At 38.5% G+C, this 20,350-nt stretch overlaps 1 protein-coding gene across 1 annotated transcript in view; it reads left to right on the top strand.

The window, feature by feature from the left end:
• Positions 1–20,350, top strand: part of CCSER1 (coiled-coil serine-rich protein 1) — a gene marked incomplete at its 3' end in the record, with an annotated part of 95,579 nt that overhangs the window by 37,099 nt on the left and 38,130 nt on the right. Inside the window, exon 3 of the mRNA XM_010185079.1 lies at positions 13,927–14,020. Within this exon, the coding sequence (XP_010183381.1) occupies positions 13,927–14,020 (94 nt within the window). The remainder of the gene's footprint in view (positions 1–13,926; positions 14,021–20,350) is intronic.

Genomic DNA, 20,350 nt, shown 5'->3' with positions numbered 1-20,350 from the left:
AGTTCAATGTGCTTATAGTTGTAAGTGGGTATGGTTTGTTTGGGTTGATGTTTTTGGGGGGGTTGTTTTTTAGTGTTCTAGCCCAATGCTTTCAAACATCTGCCTCTTGCACTCCTAAATCTCTGCCAGTTGGGCAACAGGGCTGTTGTGTGTATGTGACACAGCTGTTTTAAGAGGTTCAAGTCATAGCTTGAAGGTCATCTCTCGGGACCATTCCTTACATCTTTTAGTACTGTCGTCTTTAAATGGACTCTGTTCAATGGTGAGTCAGCAGGGAGGAAGATTCTGAAATCGTGTGTTTGTGGTGATGGTGCTGCTGAAGCAGCTGAACGGATGTCCTGTATTGTATGTGTTTGGCTGTATTGAAGGAACATGCTATTCCTCAGTCACTTTCAACTATCACATGCTTATAAATAATACAACTGTAGCGTTTACTTCTGATCTTTAACTCAGTAAATTTCTAACTACAATAATTTGTATATAGTTTTCTAACAGCTTAGGATGCTCACCTGTCTGAAAGAAATACAGATTTAGAGAAGAAGATTTAGAAGAAAAACTTCTCCCTTCTGTTGGTGCCAGAGGCTACCTGTGATTATGCTGGTACACGCTCATTTTTCAGGAGCTCTAAGGATGGACATGCAGGTTTAGCAGCTGATATGGCAACACTGACAAATTTATTTAAAAAGCTCTGGCAAATTAAGAGATGCATCTCTCTTTTTTGGTCAGTCTCACTATATGTTTGCTCAAATTATGATACAATAAAATTAAGCAATTGCCTGATATGGCTGAAAAAGGGAGGAGCAGAACCAAAAGACTCTGTGTCCCGGTCCCAGCAGTGCAGCCATCTCATTCTGTGGAATAATTTCGCCTGTCTCTGATTTCTCTCCTAAAAACAATAGGACATTGAGTTGGTCTGTATTAATTAGTGTATGGAAAGTAATCATAGAATATCCACTGTTCAATAGTGTAGCAAGCAAGTTTTATGAGCACTGGAACTAGGGAAACCTGACTTACAAGGGGATTTATGTTTTGCGATCGATGGATCAATGTCAGTATCCCAGAAGGATGTAGGGTTCAGCTGAAACTTCCTGCGGTTGAGAAAAAAGTGTATTTCATACCCGCCATTGTAAGGTGTGAGTTAGTACAACACTTTTGCTCATAGCAGATGCACTGCTTGAATCTCACTCTTTCATTTCCAGATACCTGTTAATGCTTAGCTTCTACATTTTGCCTTTAAGACTGCCATCTTTCTGACCAGTTCAGTTAATACTGGTATTAAAGTAGTGAAGAGGTTCAAAATTCCCTGGGCAAAGAACAAAAAACGTTTGTACTGAGACACTGGGATGGCATCAACCTTCCATGCAGAGCTGGGGATAACAGTACTGAACACCAGAACGACATTTATGTGTGCTGGCAGTATCATAATGACTGTATTTGCTTTATGAATCCAATAAGTAGTAAGAAAACGAAAACTAATTTTTGGCATAACGCAATCTATACATACGGAATTAAGCCTGTAGAAGGTATGGGCTTTGATCTTTGATGAGATTTCCTTTGCTCAGCACATCCAGTAACATCTAATCTTTATGTAGATTCTACTGCATAGTTTTAAAACCTCTTTACCTCTGTGCTTTCCTTTTATTATACCCTAAAAGTAACGGCAGCTACAGAAGGCACGTATATGCAGAAAAGCATCTTAAAAATAGGGATATTGACCAAGAAAGAACATGTCACCCTATTTTGTATGTGTGAAGATGTCTGCTAGTCCTTGTAGAAAGTATTATTAGAACCTGTTGACTGATGTGAGGCTTGAATCTGCGTGACAATCAAGGCAACAATGGGAAATCGAGTAGTTTTATCATCACTATTGGTATAGTACAAGTACTATAGAAGTACTGTACTGAGAAATATAGTACAAGTGCTTCCTTATTCTAGTAAATGTTTGAAAATAGTGGCAATCTGCCATTGCTAAGACAGTAAATATCTATGGTGTATTACTTCAGGTTTTTCTGTAAGGTCTTGACTACATAGTCATTGAGCACAGATCTCTTAATTTTGGAGTCCGAGTTCTTCTTAGCATAAAACTGAGCATTAAGGTTATGTGTTGTTATATGCTGAATAATATTTTATGTTAAGTATTCTCTGGATGTGTTTATTTTGATGGTCCTTCTGAAGCTTGGTCCATGAGGATCCAGGTTATTCACATTACGGGATACAAAGCTGTTCTTAGTACTGAGCAAGTCTGGCTTTTTGTGTTGCTGCCTGTTTAGAGTGGGAATGAAACAGCAACGTTTTGGTAACTGAACCTATAAATGTCACTGTTCTATTCAAAGCAGAAGACTCTGTTTTACCCCTTTCTGAAAGGAAATCATAATTGTGCTACAGAAATCTACCCTGTGAGGTATGTATTGCCGATTCTTCTTAAACCTAGACTTTTGACCCAGACTGCTATCTTATTTTAGGCCTTTTCACAGAATGCCCTGAGCACCTCGCCGTTAACAAATAATGAGAGCATTGATTCGCTGAAAGGGAAAAAAACCCAAAACTGGAGCGTATTAGACTATTAAATTAAAAATTTATTCCAATTAGTACTAGGGGGACTACTTTCCACCCTGCTAAATTAGGCAGCTGGGAATTAATGGCAAGTGAAAAATCATTATAATGACAGTCTTTTTTGGTAAGGATTTAAGAAAGTTTCTGACAGTGTCACCATGACCTCAAAGAGTTTCAATTGCTCTCTGTCCTGAAGTTGCATAGATGTTGATTAGTGGAAAAGGTCTTTGGAGTACTTTCCGAGTCGTTCCTGACTGTCTCAGGTCTGGTGTCTAACTTGTCAGCAGAACACGTTGCCCATCCCCTCCTGTTCAGATAGCAGACTTTTCATGTGCTCAGGATGAAGAATGCTGTGGCGAGATATATGATCTTTAATGGCAAACCAGAGAGCCTTTAACAAGTAAGGTGCTGATTAAGTGAGTGTGTATTTTCATTCATTGCCCTTTTAAACAAAAAAATACGCTTTGTCTTCACTTTTCTTTATTATGTGCACGTACTTTCTGTTACATTTATAGGAAGGATGGGAACTGTCAAAGAAGTATTGCAGATGCCATTTAAACTGCTAAGCCGCACAGTGAACAGAAATAAATGGAAACAGAACTGTGGGTAAAAGAGCCATGAGCAGAGAGAAGAGCAGGTTTTGTGCTTTGCTTTGTGACAAATCCTGTACATTGGTTTTTAGAATACTGTTTTCTTCTGAAGAACCAGACACTGATCCAATCTCTATAATATGTGTATAACATTATTTGGGCTCCATATACATGTCTATCTAGTATATACATGTCTATCTAGTATATACATGTCTATCCAGTATATGTTATATGTAACATTATTATTTGAGCTTTCGCTGGCTAGAATGCATCAGCAATTACATTTTCTTGATCTGATAAACCTGACATCAGTCTGATTTGTTAACAGCTTTATTGACTCTGGAAATTATTGAGGGATTGGATGCCCTGCCAGCAAGTAGCAGTTTGTGATCCGATTAACATTATTAAGGGTTATGTTGTACTGAAAATGGACTGTGAACTCATTGCCTTACAAAGAGAATCAGTTTCTTCACTGAGCTCTGTAACGCTATTGTTGGGGTAGGCTGAACAGACAGGAGTGCCCAAAAGATTAAGGAGCAGCCTAAAAATCTGCCCTGGCCTTAAGTTCAAGCGTTGTTACACCTCTCCAAGAGCGTTGTGCTCTCGGGTATTTCCACCCTGCTCCTACAAGGAGCTCATCCTGTTAATGGCATACTGACACCATCAAAACCTGATATTTTTTGGGGAGGAGGACAGACATAAATGCTGTGACACAACCAGATTCTGTTGGTTATCCCCAGCTGTGGTTGGCAGCGTGACTGGCAGCTGAATGTACAGGTTTGGGTGTCTCTGAATTTGGACATAACAGCCGGGTAGTAATATACTGTTCTCTTCTTAACCTGAGCATGTCTGACAAATCAGATTTTTCTGTTTAGTTTAAGCACCACCTGTGTAAATCATGGGCAAGAATTGAACACCATTTCATAGGCATTCATGCTGTTATTCCATGCTGATGCCTAGGGGGCCGAGTATTTGTTAGAAGACAATGTGCAAGTGGATACTGAAATAGGTTGTTATTTTAAGCATCAAAGAGTTTAGAAACTACAGAGGAGAAGTAACAAAGCCTGTAAAATGTATGTATTACAGAATTTCCAGCAAGGGGTGGTTGTTTCTTGGTCTCTGTGAGACATAGATACCTCTCCAGGATGGAATATTGTATTTTGTATTACTGATGTTAGTCAAAGCTTGTTACAGGTTGCCTTGCTTCAGGTTCCCAGTTCACTGCCAATTCGCTCAGCTGCAATAACCAAAACCTGGTATTCTGGACCAGGAATTGCCATGACATTTTTTGTGGTTAAAAAACCAAACCAAACCAAACCCAGAAAGACAAACCACAAAAAAAAAAGAAAAACAAAACAAAAGAAAGAAAGTAAGGAAAAGTATGCACGAGTGGAAAAATGACATTTGAGCAGAAGCCTTTCTCAAAGAGTGATTTAAAACCCTGTTTACCAGAGCAGCCGTAGGCCAGAGTTACCATGGAAACAGAAAGGATTCAAATAATATTAGCAAAAGCATATCTATTATGATATTGCATTAACGATGCTGTAGTAAAGGGTCACTTGTGGTTTCATTTATAGGGCTCACTTTTTAGTGATTTATCACCAATATCATAGGCTGCAAATTAGAATTAGATACAGAAGGTTCAATCTTGAATTGCCTTATAATAATACTGGGAGGAAAAAAGTATTAAATTTTGCTGTTACTAGACAAAAATATTTTATTTATTTAATTGTACCTCTAGGAGAGTTTTGAGTTTTTCATATGTAGCGACTTTGTAGTTTTTTCTTAGAAATAAAATAATGCTCAAGCCGTAAAATAGAGTATCTTTATTTGGCATCCGAAAGTGCAGACCCCAACAGTGTAGATGATACAAGCAGAACTGTGACATTTTGGGAAGTGGTTATTTGCAAGAAGAATCGGTCGGTTCTTGAGCTTCGTACCATACCCATACCTTTTACCGCATCGCTTCTCACAAATACTGAAAACATATGCTAAGCAATGTTAGTCCTCTTCTTTGGCAGCCAGCTCCTCACTAGCTGTATGGTTATATCTTTTTTTTTTCCTCTCGTTTTTGTGTACTACTAGCCAAGAAAAGGCAAAAATGAAACTGAAGATTGATTAGGTGTCATAAAGCAATTTTTGACCCTTTAAATATTGGCTGAAGCTTTGACTTGGATGCTGCCAGGACACAGCCAAAATTTTCTAGTTGCCGAAGTTTCAATTGCCAGATAGTTTAGTTATAAGTTATGTGTTTAATTTGAGTGAGTTTGGAAAAATTTACCAATCTGTGTGTTGAATAACCTGTTATGTCTCTGAGGTATATACAAATAAGTTTTACAGAATGGTCTAAATTATGTCCTATATAGAGATACTCGAGGAACTTTTTCTGTGTTTGGCAGGAAAATCTGGCACAGGAGATGCAGAAAAGTTTCCCTAAGCTACAGGATGGTAATGACTGCGCTAGAACGCTTGCATAGCACGTTGCCTATTACAAAAACTGTAAAAACATTAACTAATCCACAAAGCACATTATGTGTTGCAGATGTATCCCTCTGCTGGGAGGAAAGCATATGTATGTATGAGTGAGGGGGGAAAAAAAATCTATTAAAGAAAGTTTTATTTGGTCATTTTAAGCTTTATTGCAGTTCTTTGCTGTATTTTCATGCTTCTTTAATGGAATATTTTTTTCTACAATTCCATTAATGAAAGTATAGATTGATGTACGAAAAACATATACACCTTTTTTGTTTTGAACACAAAAAAATGCAATTGTCTTGATTCTTTTTACAACCAAAGTGAATCTGAGTGCTCTAGAATTATTGGAAAGAATGGCAGTCAGCAAAGTGCCTCTCTGGCTGAAGTGGTATTGTTTTTTCTTTTATTCACAGACTCAAATCTCAAGCTTTCTGGTGCACAGAAGCTTGCGGACATTTAAAATGCTGCTTTTCTGTTGATATTCTACTGCTCGATAGTTAATTCAAGGTTAGATGATTGCTGGCTTTATTGGCTTTCTCAGGAACTGATCCATGGCTGCGATGGGACTGTTAAGGAGTCTTACGAACAAGGCCAGTTTTGCTGGGGTGTGGGTACTGGTGGTGGTGGTTGCCCTCACTGGAGACTGTGGGGTCCAAGCTCCTGCACTCAGCTGTTGGAAACTGGAGCCAAAATGTGTGCTGCTGCTTCCTCCTTTGCTTGGTCTTCCTTGATGGTTTTGTGTTTCTCAACCTCCTCCTCAAAATGAAAGGGAGGAGACCCTGTCTGCCTTTCCTATAGGTCATCTTATTTTTGGGACCAGGACTAGTTGCGATTCTACCATGCGCCCTCCCTGCCTGTTATACCATCTTTGTTGTCATCTTGCTGGGTTTTTTTGGGTTTTGTTGCTCGCATGTTTTCCTGTACTTCATTGCAAATCTGCCACCATTCTTCATCGTCACCTATGTTGTATACAGATGCATTTCTCCTCAAGAATCTGTAGTCCTACCTCACTGCCACTTTAGACTATATCAGGAAAGGGTAAAACCCAAAGGAATAATTCTTTTAAAGCTTTCCCCCCTAACATAATAGCCTGTGTCTCAGTGGTTATGCAGCAGTCACTGGATTTGCAAAGATACTTTTAGAAGTACTCTAAAAATTTTTTTAAAACTTGTTTTTTAAATAAATGCTTTGGGTTCTGTTTTGTTTTCCTTCCTCCCCATGTTGTCTTCTAGATGTCTTTCTGATCATCTTCCTCTGTGTTACTCTTCTTAACTATTTTCTGAATACAGATTCTCATACCCGATTGGGTTCTTTGTTTTTCAAAATATAAGGATTTAGTACTCGTGCCTCCCCACTGAAATGATGTACTAAATGTGATTTATAGAATCTCTCACAGAAAAACAGCCTAGTATTGCATGATAAGAGTACGTTAGTATTTAATATGATAGATTCCTTTTTTCCTTCACTGCAGAAATACATGTGGGGGGTTATTTGAGATCAATGCTTTTGCAAGAGCACATGGAAAACAGACTCTAGGGAGAATAATTTGCCTCTTTGGTAAAGTCGCATGTAAGACAATTCACCTGTATCTGCTTAGGGTCACTGCATATCTGATGCCGGAAAAGATCAGAATTAAATACTTCAAGTCTGAAAAGACTTCTAGAGATTGCCAAAAGATAGCACTTCATCAAAATTGTATTCAGCAAAGGAGCATGGCATACAATCAGCATAAGAATGAAAACTGAGATACACTCAAGGAAAGAGAAGGACCTTGAGCTATTTAAAGTAATGTTAACTCCTAGAACTGTACCTGAATAATTCATGGACATAATGAAGTATTTCCCCCCTCTGCACTCTCCCACACACTTCAAAGGGAAAATGAAAGTACATGAAGCCCAGCAAACAGAAAAATCTTTAAAAACACAGAATCCCTGCCAACAGCCTCAAAATCTCTGTATCAAATGTAAAGCTTATGGATGCCTTTCATATACCAAGAGCAGCTTAAAAGCCTTCTTTCGTCCTGATTAGCACCACCCAAAAAGTGCATTATTCCCTATCCAAATAGAGGCTTCAGAAAGGAAAAAATTAAATTTTGTAACATTTGGTGAGACCCTTTTCTGTAGCTAACATGTAAAAATCCATTTATATTGCAAATTAATGTGCCCTTAAGAAACAAAGACAGAAAACTGTCAGTGGAGGGAACTGTCTGACTATAGAGCTCAGATCCATCATAGTATTTTTCAACGTAGGTTTTGCATGCACGCTTTTGGCTGTGTAAGGGAAGCGCAGCATTTCCCATCCTATTTTTGTTCTGCCCTTTCGATTCTCTCTGTGCATTAAATCAATGTCTATGACAATGCTCCTTTTGCCTGAGTGATTATACCGAATGGACTCTCCTAACAGGTCTCACTTTGCACTCACCCACACGAGGTCCATTCTGCCCCTGCTTGGTTACAGCTCCCAGAAGCCACAGAAGTGTCACACAGCAAAGCCCAAGCAACGCTGGCGGCAGCAGCAGGAGCTGACCCACTCCTGTCTGGCCATGGTGTCAGTCAGGATCAGACAACAGAGGAAAGGGGCACCTACCTTCAGAAGTCCACAAGCAAATAGCATGTTGATGCACAGCAGCAACGTTCACTCTCCCCATGTTAATCCTTTCCTGTCCTTGGGACAGCACGCATGGGGGTGACATGGTAGGGTCACCTCTCACTGCAAACATTCAAGGGCTTTTCTCCCTCTGTAACAGCTGTAGATATTGCCAGCTTGTTGTGGATACCTTTGCTGGTGTTGAGTGATCCAAACACAACAGCACTGGTGAGGATAACGTGCCGCTGAAAGCCATGGGCTGGCACCATTGACCATAAGACGAACGGCGTTTCAAAGAGGGATGCCCATGCCCAAAGCTCATCTGCTCGGTTTGAATTGCAGCAGTGTATTTTGCATAGGTGAAGCACAGCGGCAAAATGCTTTCCAGGAAAAACAGCACGTTTGCTGAGCACAGGTGCAAAGCTTGATCGAAACATACATTAGAGATTAAAATGTGGTCAATATGTTCACGTTCATTATAGCAAGGTTATATCAATGTACGTCTAAGCTGAGTTAACTTTCGGTGACTTCTGTGAGTACTCTTTTCAGCCACATGCGTGTCTGACAGCAGTGTTTATGAACTGAGTAATTGCAAACATGTCAGTGCTTCAGCCTTGAAGCTTCATTAAGTTGCTTGCTGGACCTCAGGTTCTCAAAGGTCTTGAAGAATCTCCGAGGAATAGTCACGATTTTGTTGCAGTATCACTACACCTTAATGAAATCTCAGTCACCTGTGTAAAAGAATCCCAAAAAACACTGGAAAATGCCAGGCCCCAGTGGCCCCCTGTGTGTGGATACGTGAAAGCACTGATCAGATAAACCCTGCATCCCCTTGCTCGGGAAAACAAAATTTGTCAGGGCTGAGTTACCCTCAAGATACCAGCATAGGAAAAGGTAAAGAAATGGAAGCCATGGAACATCACATTGAGCAGGGATTGTACGTTGATTGGAATAACATTACAAAATAATGTATACAACTCCCCAGAGGTCCTGGTAATGACAGAGCCTGTGTCTGCTGCCTTTTGGACCTTGCTGTTACTTTATTGTTTCAATGGTAGGGGAGCAAGAAGTCGAGAATAAACATGTATGAAAACATCGAGAATTTAATCTTTTGATTGGTGCCATTTATTGGCTGCTGGCTGTTTCAAACGGTCAGATTTGTCATCTAAACCCAGTTATTCATCTTGGCTTTGCGTATTAGTTGTAAGTATTCAGTTCTACATGGATTTACCCTGCTTTGTTTATGTGTATTGTGCAATCGCTACGAGTTTGCTAGGTCCATTTTGGAATTGAATTGCATTGCTTAACAAAATAATATGCTTTAGTGTAGTTGTATATTCATATGTATGCTTTATTGTCATTTGAATACCAGTGTAATCATTTATTTGAGGAGTATACTGTAATTCCGTAAGCTGTGATTTCACTGGTTATTTATATGTGATTATTTGGAACAATGATTAAAAAAACCACATAGTAAAGAGAGCTTAATAAATATATGTTATTTGATTTTTGGTTTTTTTGATTAAGCCTAATAATAGATTTGAGACCTGTTATGTTGGAGACCTTATATGTATTTACTCCTAAAGCTGTTTTTATTTATTCCAGCTTTCAAACTAATTTTAAGCATTGTAGACTCTGAGCTGGAACAGATCTAAAAATAATTAAATACTTGACTTTTCTGGAAAAGGACTGAAAGTTCATGTGTTATGCATTAGATTTCCTTTGGGTGGTTGTAGGAAGGGAATCTGGGAAGAGAGATGGAGATAAGGAGGGAACTAAGGTAGGAAGGAAGTGCCCTTCAACAACCCTGAGTAAGCTTACTATTCAGATTTAAACATTGAGTGAGATACCTCGCTGTTGGATGAAAAGCAGCAGTTTATACTTGTTGTTGCTGAAAGAATTATAACTATTAAAATTGTTACTGAAAAGTTACCGATGCCTTGACAGACTCCTGAATTAGTGCCCTGTTCTGCTATGATTGTTATCAGTTATCAAAAGCAGCCTGAACCATTGTACAAATTACTGCTTCTTATTCTGAATTAGTAAAATTCAAATTAATTTTAATTTTGCTTTTTATTCGGAATTAGGAAAATTTAAAATATCACTGTTAAACTCTTGTTTAAGTAGAAACTGGTTTAAATAACGGTGGTTGTTCACCAAGTCAGAGGTGGAAAGAGTGGGAGGTAAATGGGTCTGAACAGGAAAAACTGAGACACATAGGCAAATGGTCGACTAAGTCAGTCTGTTTCACGTGTTCTTCTCACAGATTATTGTCGACTTCCAGACCAACTCGAAGAAAAAAGCATCATTGTGTTAATTAAGCGTCCATTAAGAAGCCAAAATGGTGGTAGAAGTCAGGCAGACACCGGCAGTGGGAAATTCATCTTAAGGCTTCTAAAGGGTTTCTAAGGCCTCCTGAAATAAATAAAAGTTATGCCACCATAACTAGACAGTAAATGTTTTCTTGGGAAATTGATGGAAGCATTCTTTTCTTTTTTATTTTCTTTATGCAGCAGAGCCTTAAAACTGTTCGCTTTGAGTGCTCTTCAGGGCTTGCTCTCTCTTTCTTGCCTTTATTTTCTTTAAAAAAAATTAATTGCATTATTCTATAAAGAATGCAGCAGCAGTGGTGAAGGGGAGAAGAGGGAAAGGGTCAAGAGATACTATGTTTAAGAAGAAATGGCAATTGTTACTAAATGTCATGGCAACAAAAGAGTCATAGATTCCTGGGGAGGAGGCAGAGGGGTGGAGGGAGGGCGTGCGCTCACAGCCGCACTGCTGAGTGAGCTGTGGCGTTAGGCAGGTCACTCTAGGAGCCCTTTTCTTTGGCTATATTTTCTAATTATGTTTTCAGAAAATATGCTCAGTTGGAACAGCCTTGGGAGCGCTCTCTGTTTGAGTGCGCTGTTCTGCATTCATGAGTTTGTTTCTGTTTTGTCTGTGGAGGACAGCACCACCTGCAGAGGTGGGCGATGAGAGCAGGGAAGCAGCTGAGCTGACACTGTGGACACCCGGGCAGGTAGAGCAGCGCTCTCTGCCAAGCCCTTGTTCTCACCATGATGGGCAGTAGCTGCTTTAATTTGGTTGTTCCCAGTTCTTTGATTTGTCCCTTTATAAGGAAAAAATGAACTCCTGGGGACAGAGGGGAGACTGTTTCCCTGGTGGAGGTACTTCTGAGAAGTAAAAACCTGGGGGAGCTTTTCTTTGTCATTTTACCTTGCCTACTGCTGTTGGTGCAGCTGAAGAGGCTGTAGAAAAGGGAAGGCAAGGAGAGATTGCAGCTTGTTTGTTTTTTTCCAAATCAAATAGAATTTGTTTTTTGATGAAGGCTGTGAGTCACTGCATTTTCACGGGCAATCTCCCAAGATTTGCGACCATGCATAAGTTACTGCAAAAGGTGTAGGAGATGCTCAATTAGCATCGAAACATGCTCATTACTACTGGTATGGCTCATCAAAGGATGCTTAGTGTTAATATCAAGATGGGTTCAGTTGGTCAACTGTAATATAGATGATATTTTTAGGTAAAGAACAAACGTGTGGTTCCAGCCTTTTTACCTTTTGCCTCTACTGACATGAAAAACATTTAGCTGTTGCTTAAAAATTGCAGGGGTTCTTCTGGACTTTGTCAGCAAAGTGCTTTTCTTAATAAAACAATGTATAAACAAGGTATGTTGTACATCCTCTGAGTAGTTTAATATACCATTTGAACAAGCTCGAGTCCATTAAAGCATGTAAATTTATAAATGGGAGAAAAAACCCCCAAACTCTTCCTTCGTTTAGACATCGTTTCCTTACGTTCATCTGCTCGTAACTTGTCATAATCATTGATTCTCCTCCTGAAATACAGCTGGTAATAACAGTTGGACTGAAGATGCTTCAGTCATGTCAGGCAGTGCTCCTGGAATTTGTGAAAAAGAACAGAGAACAAATTTTAGAAGTGTCTTGCTGCTACTGTTTTGAAAGATGTTTAGGTACTAAAGGATACACATAAGCCCTAAATGAGATTTTCCATCTTCGGTGTTTCACTGGCTCCAACAATGATTCAGAAGTGATTTAAGTTATCTGTAAGATTGAACAATGTGTGTTCTTCCACTTTCATTTAATACAGAACACTTTATTTTTTTTTAGTTTAATAAAGTAGTTTTGGTTTGAGTTTGTGTTAGCATCAATCCAGACTAGAAAAGTTTGTGTCTACATAAGTGTCGGGTACAGCGACCTGATCTAATGCATCTACGTATTGCATTTTCATGTTTTGTTTTTATGCTTTTGTACTGTATAGTAATAAATAACTTGGTTGTCGAATGTCTACATTTTGTCAGCATGAGGGAGAGAAGCTGTTGCTATGATGAAGGCTTCTCAGGAGCTCTTTGGGTGAAGACAGAGGGAGTGTGTGTTTGAAGTCACTGTCATGTTCACGTGATGTGCATTTTCCAGTGCTGTTCACTGCCTGTGTCGAGGTCTGCACTTGACAGACGTCACTTTCTATGCTTGACATCTGTAAATACAGTAACAGTGTTCACAGTGGGTTCTGTACTTCAGAAGAGGTTTTCTTGTGCTGGTGGTAAGTCAGGGACAGTCGTTGTGTTGCCTGCCTGCTGTTTGAGAAAGAGTAGAAAACAGAATTTGAAGAAATAATTACTCAGGAAGGGTTGAATAAGTGTCAGTTGTGAGCGTGAATAAGAATTGGTGTCTACTGTGGGGGAAAAGACTTCAAAGAATTACAAGGAACATAAAAACATATGGTTGGTACTGAAGTCAGGGAGGGCTTCTGCTAGTTTATACTGCTATTATATTTCTCTGCTTTTTGTATAGGACATTGCTATGCAGAGATCTCACGGACCGCTTGATGCTTTGGGACGATCACCTGGTCTTTTTTGCACTGAATTCCCATGTTCTCTAGGTTATGTTTGTGTTGGGAGCATGTGAGATGTATGGGGTGCCACCATCTCCTCTATTTACTAACCTTTTTTGCCTGTGAATGAACTGAAGAATGAAGCCTGTTGCTATACCACTGGTAGATTTGGCTTTTGACTTTCCAGAGGATGCAATGTATAAGCCTGCCTTATCTGTCTGTGGTTAAAACTTGGCAAACAAAATGAATCACAAAAAGGGAATGGGGACTTAAGGAGCTGCACTTCAGCCAGGCTTTCTTTTCTGTCCATTTAAGCCTTTACCACCCACCTTAATATTTAAAAATTAATGAGTTGATCATTCGTGCCTGAATTTCCTGTTTATCCTAAATTTGTCTTTTTATACCTTGGATAAATAGAACAGTAAATCTCTCTTCAGAGGATATTGGTAAGGGCAGACAGTGCTTAGAATTCCAAAATATAATGAAAAACAAGTACTCATACTTTTATGAGTACTAAAAATAACCTTTTTATGCTTCATAAAAAGTTATGATTAAACTTGGAAAGACACTAAACCAGCATTGAAAAGTACAAAAAAAAAATCTAGTTGGTGTTCTGGAGTGTTTCTAGTGGTTTTTTTCTGTTAAATATTAGAGATCCTATAAAACCAGAGAATAATGACAAATATATTTCTACTTACACAGTTGTTCATGCAGTTTCTCACTGATCCAATATTAGTAGAAAAATTTTCTGTAGTTCCTGCTTAAATGTATTTCCCAGATCCAATCCCAGATCATTTTTTTGAGCAGGACATTTTGGTTAACACGTCTGTCTAATTGCTGCTTTCTTTTTTTTTTCAATATATATCAGGATGTTTTGAATAACTTGGGTTCCTGTGAATTGGATGAAGATGACTTGATGCTTGACTTGGAGTTCCTAGAAGAGCAACATCACCATCGTTCTGGTAAGTCAGATAAATACTGAATATCTTCTATGTGGTATTATTAGTCTATAAATATGAAGTAAATGTATTCAGTACAATTACTTGGAAATTTCAAAAAGTGATTTTCTTGGAAGGGGAAGAGCAGTATGCATTTTGTAGCCTTTTTTCTAAATGCATTTGCCATTTAACAGGAAGATACACTTTACACTGCATTTGGACTTCGTATGGTCAGTTTATGAAATGGAATTGGTTTTTACAGCTACAGATTTCCAGCACCAAGGGCAGACCCATTTGGTTTTCTAGAGACTTAAAATGACTGCTGATTACCAGGCAGTTACTAAAAGGACCATTGCTGAAGTAATTGCCATCCCATTTTGTGTGTGCCCAAATATTATGCTTCAAATAAAGAAGCCTTGACTTGAGATGTGAGCGTAGCTTGGTCCTTCCTCTCACTGTGGATTAAGACACTTTTGTGCTGTGTTGGTTACTAGCAATAACCAAGGTCAACTCGCGGTGCATTCGGAATGATTTTATAACAGGATTACACATGGCCTTGGAGAGTCGTGATACCTGCAGTGGGAAATCCTGCATTTCCTTTGGCTGTGATTCAGGACAGTGAACAGTCCTAGTCCAGAACAGGAAAAGTCCTGCTAACTCCACAGTGTTTGGAGAGACTTAAACTGTGGGTGAGATTTGTACTTAATCACCGGTAGAGCTCTGAGTTTGTGCTTTGTTGTGATACTCTCTTAGGGCAGTGACACGTTTTAAGCAGGAGAAATTCTCATGCTCTCTTTTACCCGCTGTGTTCTGACTCCTCTTTCTCCATCCATCCGTCCCATCCATCCATCTACGTAGGTACCTATTGTGCACATTCATTCAGACTCACGTGGAAGTCGGGTTTAGGAGACACATGCCTACAGTGTGCAGCATCTTCAGTTCTGGTCCCTCCTTTGCTGCAAATTTAGTAATGGTTACAGATAAATTGCTTGAGTTATGCTGCTGTTTCATATGTTCTGTGTATGATAATTCTGTGAATATATCTGAATTATCTCTCTGGTAATTCTAGCTAACCATTGTATTGTGCTTTTTAAACCTGTTTGAATAGCTGCTTATAGCACAAAACATCTGTTCCGGTTTATTTGGTAGGAAGGAAAGTAGCCAGAGCAGGGAGAGCTGTAGCAGCAATATGTGCATGACCATAATTTCCTAAATTACTGGGAGCTAGGATGCAACAAATTAACTGGACAGAAAAGGCCCTTTCTAACCAGTACTGAGTAATGCTATTAAGTGGTTATGGAAAGTCAACTCATGGCGGAAGAAATGTGGCTCAAAAACCTTCAAAAACAAATGTTACATTTCATTACAAATCACAGTGTTTAGAGTTGTTCATTTCCTGGACCTTTTGGAAACAAATTAACTGGCAGAACCATTTTCCATAAATAAACTTCCCTAATGTGTTGCACTTTCCCTCACCTGGGTTCTCCTCCTTTTTTATGTTTATAAAGCACTGAATGAGCGGTGATGGAGAAGTTACATCCAGTATATTGGTACAAAGATTTGAAGCAGTTTCTGGAACAGCTAAAATCATAATGCCTAAATGACATTATGCTTGATGGAGAAGTAATTAAGATGGAGATGTGATATGACACGTAATCTTTCTACTCTTGGCTCATTATCCAGAGCAAATTAGTTGCTTTCAAATCAGAAAGATCTACATTGCCCTTTGAAGAATGGTGGCCACTTCTATTCTAAGCAGTAATGCAGAGACACATGTTGCATATACACGTTGTCTTTAAATACAAAGATGCTTATCTTATTAATACTAGCTCTTTGATTTGTTTTTTTGGTCGTGAGTCAGGCTGCAAAAAATAAATTAGGATTTGCCTAGTTGTCCCTATTGTTTGTGAAGCGTTCAGTTGGAAGGAGTTGGAAGGATAGAGCCACACTGTAAGATGACAGAATTTCACTAAATGAAGCTGATGTCTTCATACTGGGTTAGGATCTGGCACAAAATGGTTCGACGTGGTTGTATGTAAGTCGTTGTCTTAATTCATGTTAAGATATTGAGATAAGAAGCTTGGTTTTTGCACTCTTTTGGCATTTACATACCACTGAAGTACATAAGACCGTAGAGTTAGATACTGACATCTGTATGTTGTTGACAGGTTGCTTTTCTGATTACTGTATTAGGCTGTGTCCCACTTCTGGGGTTCAAGACTTTGCAACCAAAACTCTTCTTAGTAATTCCAAATCAATCCATTCTCTTGTTTCCACTCTTGGGCTTGTTTGTTTTCTCCAGTAGGTCTCTCCATTCATATCTAAATAGGATTCTTCTAAACTTCTGCAATTAAAATACATCATCAAATATTATTGATGCAATTTGTGTTATAAGCACTGGAAATCAGCAGTGATCAAGTGATCACATTCAAGGTACACAACTAGTTTAATACAGAGCTTTAAACTTCTATAAGCTCATTGGATTGGAAATTATTGTATTTTTTTGGCATGCAGATGTCAGCTATTGCAAATAATTGGGCTGCAATATATGGTTTTTAAAAGTTTTTTTAATATTGCCCCTTTCATAGAAGAGAAGACAACGAATTAGACAACAGATTAGACACTGAGGATGAGCCAGTACTGTTATGGTAGAATTTATTATTCTAATTGAATTTGAATTAAACCAAGGGGCTGTTTGATTCTTTCAGTATGTCACCAGCCTGAAAAATGATGAGTAAATGATTTTCCATAGTATTTGCTAGTAGCCAGTTTGTTGGACTCCTTGTAGAGACTTCTTTATGATGATGAGCTTGATAGTTTACCTATGGCTTGCTTCACCAAAAATCCAGATTCAAAATACAGATTTATGAACCTCCTCTTCCCTGTTGGTAAATGCTCTCCATCATATGTAGGATTCAGCCCTGCCTTTGGTCAGCTTTACATAGTTGGGCAATTTTGTAGCAAGATTTGTTTACTTTCCTAACAGGTTCCTTATGTTTCTCTAACATTTGAAAGCGGTCTGTATATCTGACATTGATATGTGTATCCAGCTGAGAGTTAATAAATGTGCTTCTGGATCTGTTCTCAAAATGAAGGTGTCTATTTTCCGTGTAACAATGACACGAAATACAGTACAAAAATGCTGCTTTTTGCATGGAAAGCTTAAAATTATTCTCTTGTGGAAGTCAAAGTTATCAGCACTACCAGTCCTTGGTCAGGAGGCTATGTACAGCAAGCTGTAACATTGAAACATAGGAATTCTGAAGTGTAGGGCCGCAGTTAATAAATACAGATGATGGGTGGTTAATGGCAAATTGATAAAGTCTCTTAACTGCTAATAGGAGCTCCGGATTTTAAGAGACTCTTAGTTAAGGCCAGATTTACAGTACCTTCTGCTTCTGTGTGCTGTGGTTGAAAAAGACAGTATTTGCTAAGGTGAGGGTATGTCTTTTTGATTTTACACTGAACTTGAGAATGTAATAGTAATTTAACAAAATAATTGTATTAATCTACCATAATTTAAGTGGCCATTTATGAATATAAAGAAAGATGCTGTTGGAAGGATTTCTGGGAGAAATGGGCATTAAGCAGTGAGTTTTAAAAGAGGAGCTAGAAGCCTATTGGCAGGCAAGGAGACACTGTTCCAGAAAGTGGGACTCTGTGATAATTAAAATACGGAGCTAGAAGTGAGGAGACAAAGATTTGTTACCTCTTTAATTGTTTATGGGTTTGGTTTTTTTAAAATTTATTACACCTTCTCATTTTTTGCTTGTATTCTTGTTCTGCCCTCTCAGCTTTTCCCTTATGGTGCTGGTTGCCCTCCAGCAGCATCCTCATGAAATGGGGTTCCTGCAAAAAGGAGCTGTGAACCCTGATGAGTACCTGGAAATTAAAACATATCCCTAACTTTAACTGTGCAATTGAAGATAGAGATACCTACAAACCTCATGTAGATGTTCCTACTTTGGATGTAGATTTCTGTGCCCTGTTATTCTTAACACAATTTAGAAGTCTGGCACTCTCTCATTTCTGACCTTCTCTCCGTAAGTGAGTTTACTGCATTAATTTACTACTTTTGCTTCTGTTTTAAAGGCTGCGTTGCCGAGATAAAGAATGTAAGACAGGCATTTTATTATCTCACCTAACACAATTGCTTTGAAATTTAATAAAGTAATATTTATATAGTATTTGGTGAGTGGAGACCTCTACTGCATACAAAATGCACGTTATTAATCAGCTTGATTCGCTGAGATTTTCGCATACAGTTCTTAAGCTGAAATGTTTAAAACTAAGCATAATATGACATACATGATGAGCCCTGGGGGTGCCTTTTTATTACTTTAAGTAAATTAGACTTTTAAAATACGCTACAGCGTTGATTTCCTGTTGTAAAATAATGAAGTTAGTGGTTTTTATAGCGGGAAACCATTGCTGCTTTATAGAAAGTGACAGCATTAATTTAACCTCATTCATTTTCCTTTTCCCCAGTGAAACATGACTTACTTGATTCCAGGTATTGATTACTCAAATGTATAATGAAGACCTTTAGCTTTTGTGGTCTAAGCAGTGGAGAATTTATTCGAGCAGTCCACATGAATGTGGGTGAGTTGTGTGTGGCCTGTTGAAAAACCAAATATTTGGCTTTGTATGGTTAGGTTTGTCATTTATTCATGACTGCAGGAAGCGATAGCCTTTTCACAAAGGTATGGGTATTATAATTTCCTAGCTATTTGCCATAGGTGTCATAAGACCAGTTTTTCCCACAAGGATGTCCATGTGTAGCAGGGATTTGTAGCGAGTGGTCTGATGGAGCCGGGGGGGATACTTGTGGTACCGAATACGAAGCCCGTGCCCATGTCATCTCCACACAAGGCAGTGGCTATTCCCGAGTGCAGTATTGATCAGCTGCGTACCCAGACTCCCCAGCCACATCCATCATGCTGTGGCTTGAACAGTTTTGAATAATGCAGCTCGCTATAATTTTCCAAAGAGATTTGTCTTTGGCTGGAGCTTGAGCCATTTTGGATTTAATGCCTCACCTTTGTCTGTAAAGAGCGATCCAACGCACATGTAAAGCACAGTTATTTTGCCCAGCATATTTCAAAAATGAAATTATTTGTCTTATTTGCTGGAAAAAAATGAATTTAAAGTGGAAATATGAAAGTGTACTTTAGCATCCGTCTAAATATTGTTTAACTATTAAAAAACAAACAAAGAAACACTTTCAGAAACAGGGCACATTTTGTTCAAACCAACTTAAGACCATCTCTGTTAGAAGCTTTTTAAGTGTGTTTTTAGCTCTATAGATGTGGTAATATGTGCTTTAGTACTTGCTTAAGGTTTCTGAATGAAAAAGGGTATATATGACTTGACAAAAATGCCTTTTGACATGGTAGCAATGGCTCTTGTGTGCCCTATATATGTTTTCTTCTGTTAGTGGATGTTGAGAAAGAAGGGCCTGTACTTGGTGTAGCTTTGTGTTAATAGAACTGAAAGGAATGAGCATGTGAAGTTCTGATGTAGCAGTATCACTCTTATGATGTAACACTTGCTGATGTATACCTAATAATAATAAAAAAACAGGAAAAATAGTTGTTAAATAGGTGTTCTTTATGTTTAAAATGTAATTCTGTGGTACAGTGTCTGCTTAGCACTGGAAGCAGTGAGCAGAGAGGCACGTCTTAGTGAAGGGGTTGGAAACTGGGGGCTCTAACCTCTGGCATGAGTTTGTATAAGGCAGTTTTTATTTAATGAATCTTAGATCCAAAACAGGGCTGGAGTACTCTTCACAACACTATTTTTTTTAATTAATAAAAAATACTATTGATTTGACAGACTACTGTATGGGTCTTGCAAATGTCCAAGGGCAAGGTAGAAACATTGTTTTGGTTTTTGAGATGGATGCACAGCTTAAAAATATTTATTTAATTGTCAAATTACAGTCATATCGGATTTTGATCTTGTAGTAACATTATTACATTATTAGTAGCCTCGCCAACAAAAATGCAGTGCCCTTGTTTTCTAGAAAGTAAAAATTAGGAAATTTTATTGTATTTCTTTTAAATCCAGACAGCCTGCAGATCAATTGCCATCAGCACCCGGCCAAACTAAAGTGTTGGTGTAATGACCCAGTGATATTAATTAGGTGGTTGCTGAGTTATTTTGAGTGTGATGAACAAGCTGTGTGAAAATTCTGTGGTGGCTTTCGAGCTCCTCCTGTGTCTATTAATTAAATGTACTAATTATTTGTATTAATTTTTTGATGGAGGGTAGGAGTGCTGAGCTGAAACATCCTTTGGTGGTTTTTCTTGTCTTTCTTTTTGACCAGCGTCTGAAACTCAGATGCTATTAAAG

This window comes from Mesitornis unicolor, unplaced genomic scaffold (assembly GCF_000695765.1).
Source record: "Mesitornis unicolor isolate BGI_N332 unplaced genomic scaffold, ASM69576v1 scaffold3015, whole genome shotgun sequence".
NCBI lineage: Eukaryota > Metazoa > Chordata > Aves > Mesitornithiformes > Mesitornithidae > Mesitornis > Mesitornis unicolor.
The sequence above is the reverse complement of the archived record's forward strand: the minus strand, read 5'-3'. Positions and strand labels throughout refer to the sequence as shown.